This window comes from Orycteropus afer, unplaced genomic scaffold, assembly GCF_000298275.1.
Source record: "Orycteropus afer afer isolate SDZICR_OR568_19922 unplaced genomic scaffold, OryAfe1.0 scaffold00054, whole genome shotgun sequence".
In the NCBI taxonomy this organism is placed as follows: Eukaryota; Metazoa; Chordata; class Mammalia; order Tubulidentata; family Orycteropodidae; genus Orycteropus; species Orycteropus afer.
In genome coordinates this window covers 12,892,071-12,895,945 of record NW_006921641.1, presented here as the reverse complement: position 1 = coordinate 12,895,945, position 3,875 = coordinate 12,892,071, and the positions used below count along the sequence as shown (strand labels likewise).

At 50.9% G+C, this 3,875-nt stretch overlaps 1 protein-coding gene across 1 annotated transcript in view; it reads left to right on the top strand.

The window, feature by feature from the left end:
* Positions 1-1,844, top strand: part of TMEM214 (transmembrane protein 214) — an 8,036-nt gene extending 6,192 nt beyond the window's left edge. The window contains exons 14-17 of the mRNA XM_007938869.1: positions 780-876; positions 1,073-1,241; positions 1,386-1,537; positions 1,718-1,844. Coding sequence (XP_007937060.1) covers positions 780-876; positions 1,073-1,241; positions 1,386-1,537; positions 1,718-1,844 — 545 coding nt within the window. The remainder of the gene's footprint in view (positions 1-779; positions 877-1,072; positions 1,242-1,385; positions 1,538-1,717) is intronic.
* The last annotated feature ends 2,031 nt before the right edge of the window (positions 1,845-3,875 follow it).

Here is a 3,875-nt window from a genome sequence, read left to right as displayed (position 1 = left end):
CCACCTCACCCCTGTGCCCCACTGGTTCTCAGTACAGCTGACTAAATACTTTTCAGACAGCTCTTGTCTGCTGTGACATCCACCTACGACATTACCACTGCAGAGTGAACTTGTAATTTACAATGTAGAATGCTGGCATATCCATGGCTCCTTTGAGTAGGTGTTACCTCCTTTTAACTCCTGAGGAAATTGAGAGATTTAGCAGTTAGCTTAAGATCAGAGCTGGTTAAACATTTACATCAGGTAGATACACTCCTTGGAGCAGTCAGTCAGTGGGAGAACAGAAGGGCTGTGTGTATGCACAGGGAGACAGCTAGAGAGGGCAGGACTGAACGGGAGGGAACACAGGAAAGAGGGAACTACAGGGAGAAAGTGGGAAGAGAGCTGTTACACTGTTTCATGTCAGTGTCATGAAACACAACATGTATGAACTACTGTAGTGAAAGTGAATTTGCTCTGTAAACTTACCCAAATCACAATAAAAATTAAAAAAAAAAAAAAACAGCAGGTTAGTGGAAGGGCAGAGCCTCAAAGCCAAGACTTCCTGACACCCAAGCCCAGGGTTCTACTGGGCTGCACTTCTGCTCACTTGGTCAGCAAGAAAGGTGGGCTCAGCTCCTGTGGCCTACACATGCTCTGCAGCAGACCTGAGCCTGCTGTGTACCCTGTGAGCACATGGAGTTCTCTCCAGTCCTTCTCCTGCCTGCTCCAGGCCTGGAGTGTCTGTTCCCCGCCCCTGTCCCACTCATACCCCGCTTACTAGAGACCCCTTTACTCAGCCTCCCTTTCTGGCCGGTTGCTTCAGTCATCTGGCTTCTTGCCTGCTGGTCAACAAGCGTGTGCCAAGCTCTACTCCTACAGCCTGCAAAGCTACAGGTGAGCTGCTGCCAGGGACGGAGGGAGAGGTGTGAAAGAAGGCTTGGTGCCCGGGATGGTGATATGACTGGGGGAAACATTGACAGAGTCAGGTGGGAGGGGTTGTGGCTTTCCTCTCCCATTCCCTCCCTCTCCCCAGTTGTGTTTTGAAAGCTAAGCTGCCCTAAGGAAACTCAGAGCCCCTTCTCCCCTGCAGCTGGCTAGAGGAAACATTGCCAGCCTGGAGCTCCCACCTATACGCCGTGGTAAGGCCCAGCTTACAGCAAGCCTGGGCCCACACCAGTGCCATAGTCAACTTCCTTTCTACCCACTGTGCCTCCCACCTTGCCTGGTTTGGTGACAGCCTCGCCAGCCTCTCCCAGAGGGTAAGCCAAAGACAGGGAGGTCAAGGAAGGCCTGGAGGTCAAGGGTAGAATTCTTGGGAAGGTGCAACCCCACGTGGACTGGATCCTTAATGCCAGGGTGTGTTCCCCTCTGTGCTTTAACCTGTTCCATTCTCCGTGGCCCAGATACAGACCCAGCTCCCAGATGCTCTGAACCAGCTGCTCCATTCTCTGAAGGAGCTTCTGTTGCTTCTGTACCAGAACGTGCTGCTGCCGCTATGGCATGTACTACTTGAGGGCCTGGCCCGGGCCCAGGAGCACTGCCATGAGGTGTGCAGGTGAGTCTCCCGCAGGGCTCCTGGCAGGATCCCCAGGGGCAGGGAGGCTCTGTTCAGGCTCTACTCTGCCCCCATTGTCCCCTTGGTTACTCTGGAATGAAGTTTGTGGTTCTAAGCTGTAGTCCTGTGACTTAACTGCACACATCCCCAACCCCCCAAAATATTGTTGTTTCCTCCCAGAGGTGACATAACTTGGGACTGCGTGAAAACACAGCTCAGTGAGGCTGCCCACTGGACCTGGATCTGCATACAAGACATCACAGTGGCTTTCTTGGACTGGGCACTCGCCATGATATCACAGCAATAGGCCCAGCCTGCCTGGCCACTTGCTTCCATCTTGGGCAGGCCATCTTAGACTGCTGGGGGCTAGGAGGGCTGCCATGTAAATGGTATTTCTGCATGGTTTTTTTTTCACTTGGTGCCTGAGTTCTATCTCAGGCAAGTGGCCAGTTGCCTCTGCCCCAGTTTTCCATCTCTGGTGAGGACTGAACCCAGGGGTATCTCAGCTTCTACCTGTGATTCCACTGAACACTTCTCTGGCCCTGTTGCACATAGCTCCCTATGTCCTTGGGCTGGCAGTCTCTCGTCTCCTCTGCTCTGCTTCATCTTGTTCCTAACACCCTGAAGTGCTCATCTCCATGCAGATTGGACTCCCAGAGTATGGCTTCTGCATCCTGATTCCAGCCCTGGACTTCAGCAGTCTTGGTCACAATCTTGATCATAACTTTAGCCACAGATGAGAAAGAAGGAGACTTTCAGAACATTGTAGCACCACAGTGGGCAGCAGCAGCTTCACCTCTATCTGCATTGTGGGTGTGGCTTTCATTGGAAATGCAAGGCGTGGGTAGAAATGAAATGCCTTTCACATCAAAATGCCCAGCCTCTGCCCTTCCAGGCCCCATGCTTCATCATGGTCCTACTTCCTTAACTTGCCCTTCCCCTTCAGTGCCAGTGGGCTCTGCCTCAGAGCTTAGCTTCTCTCCGCTGCCCCACCATCTGCCTGGAAAGCAGAGTCCAGAGAGTTTTGTGCCGTAGGCCTAGGGAACCAACCTTCCAGCAGCCTGTTGAGACAGAGTTCAGTATGTGGCTCTCAGATGCCTGCTAGGTGGAATAAAGGACAGATTTGATTCTAGAATTCCTCTCTGTATCCTTGTATAGTGTGGGACAGGACACTAACCTTGTATCCGTAGTCATGGGACAGGACAACAAGGTGAGCCCCTATGTTCTGTGGCCCCCTTGCCCTCCTGAGAGTTGGAGCCACTGGCTATAATTGAGCCACTGGCAGAGAAAGCGAGATTCCATTGTTCTAAAGTTTGCTCAGTTGTGGGTTCCAGACACACTCCTTTTGTTCCCCTAATCATGTTGTCTCCTTGTGAGGCCTGTCCCAGTATTTGCCTTGATAACTTGAGTATTTTGTGCTGGGAAAGGCAGGAAGGAGTCTTTTTCTTTGCCAGGCTCTTAGTTTATTAATTGGTTTGTTTCATAAGGCTGAGAGTGAAAGATGGGGAGTTCCAAGAGACAGACATGAATCAGTAAGGTTTATCACAAAGCCTCTTTCTTTTTGGCTTGAGACTGGTTTTTCAGTCATCACTTTGGTTTCTTTGAATGTTTCCAAACCTGAGCAATACTGGAAGCACTGCCTCCTTGCGCTGCTTTGTTTCTCATAGACAACATCTAAGATGATGGCAGCGATGATGTGCAGTTGCTGCTTTCCCTACACATGGTCCCCAGACCCTCCTGCTTTCCCAGTGGCAAGAATGCAAAGTAGCAAGCGAAGAAAGATCTTGAGAGGAAGTGAGGTCATGAAAATTACAGCATTTCACATTTCCCCTTTCTTTGTTCGCTTACATATACGTTACCTCCTGGGAATTGAACAGCCTGCAAGTTGCAGCACCCTGTTTTCCTAGTGAGAGTTAACAAGCCATTTTCCCAGGAAAAGAAAACCTCAACTGGCAAAGGGCCAAGGTCTAGTATTGCGCAGCAGGACTATCCAAGGGTCCCAGGGCATGTTCCATTTCCTCAGTTCTTTAGCAGTCAGGAACAAATGGGTAAGGTTCTCAATCTCAATTCACAGCAAGTTGAAAAAAGGATGTTGGTGTGAGCTTGGGTGGGCAACAGCCCAGGGCAGGCAAATTGAGGACACTAGTCCTCTGATGGGGAGCTCTGGTAGCATAGTGCCTAAGGCACTTGACTGCTAACCAGAAGGCTGGTGGTTCAAACCCACCAGCCACTCCTCAGAAGGAAGATGGGGCAATCTACTTCCATAGTGATACTGCCTAGGAAACCCGAGGAGGGGTCACTATGACTCGGGTCCAACTCGACGGCAAACAACTAGTCC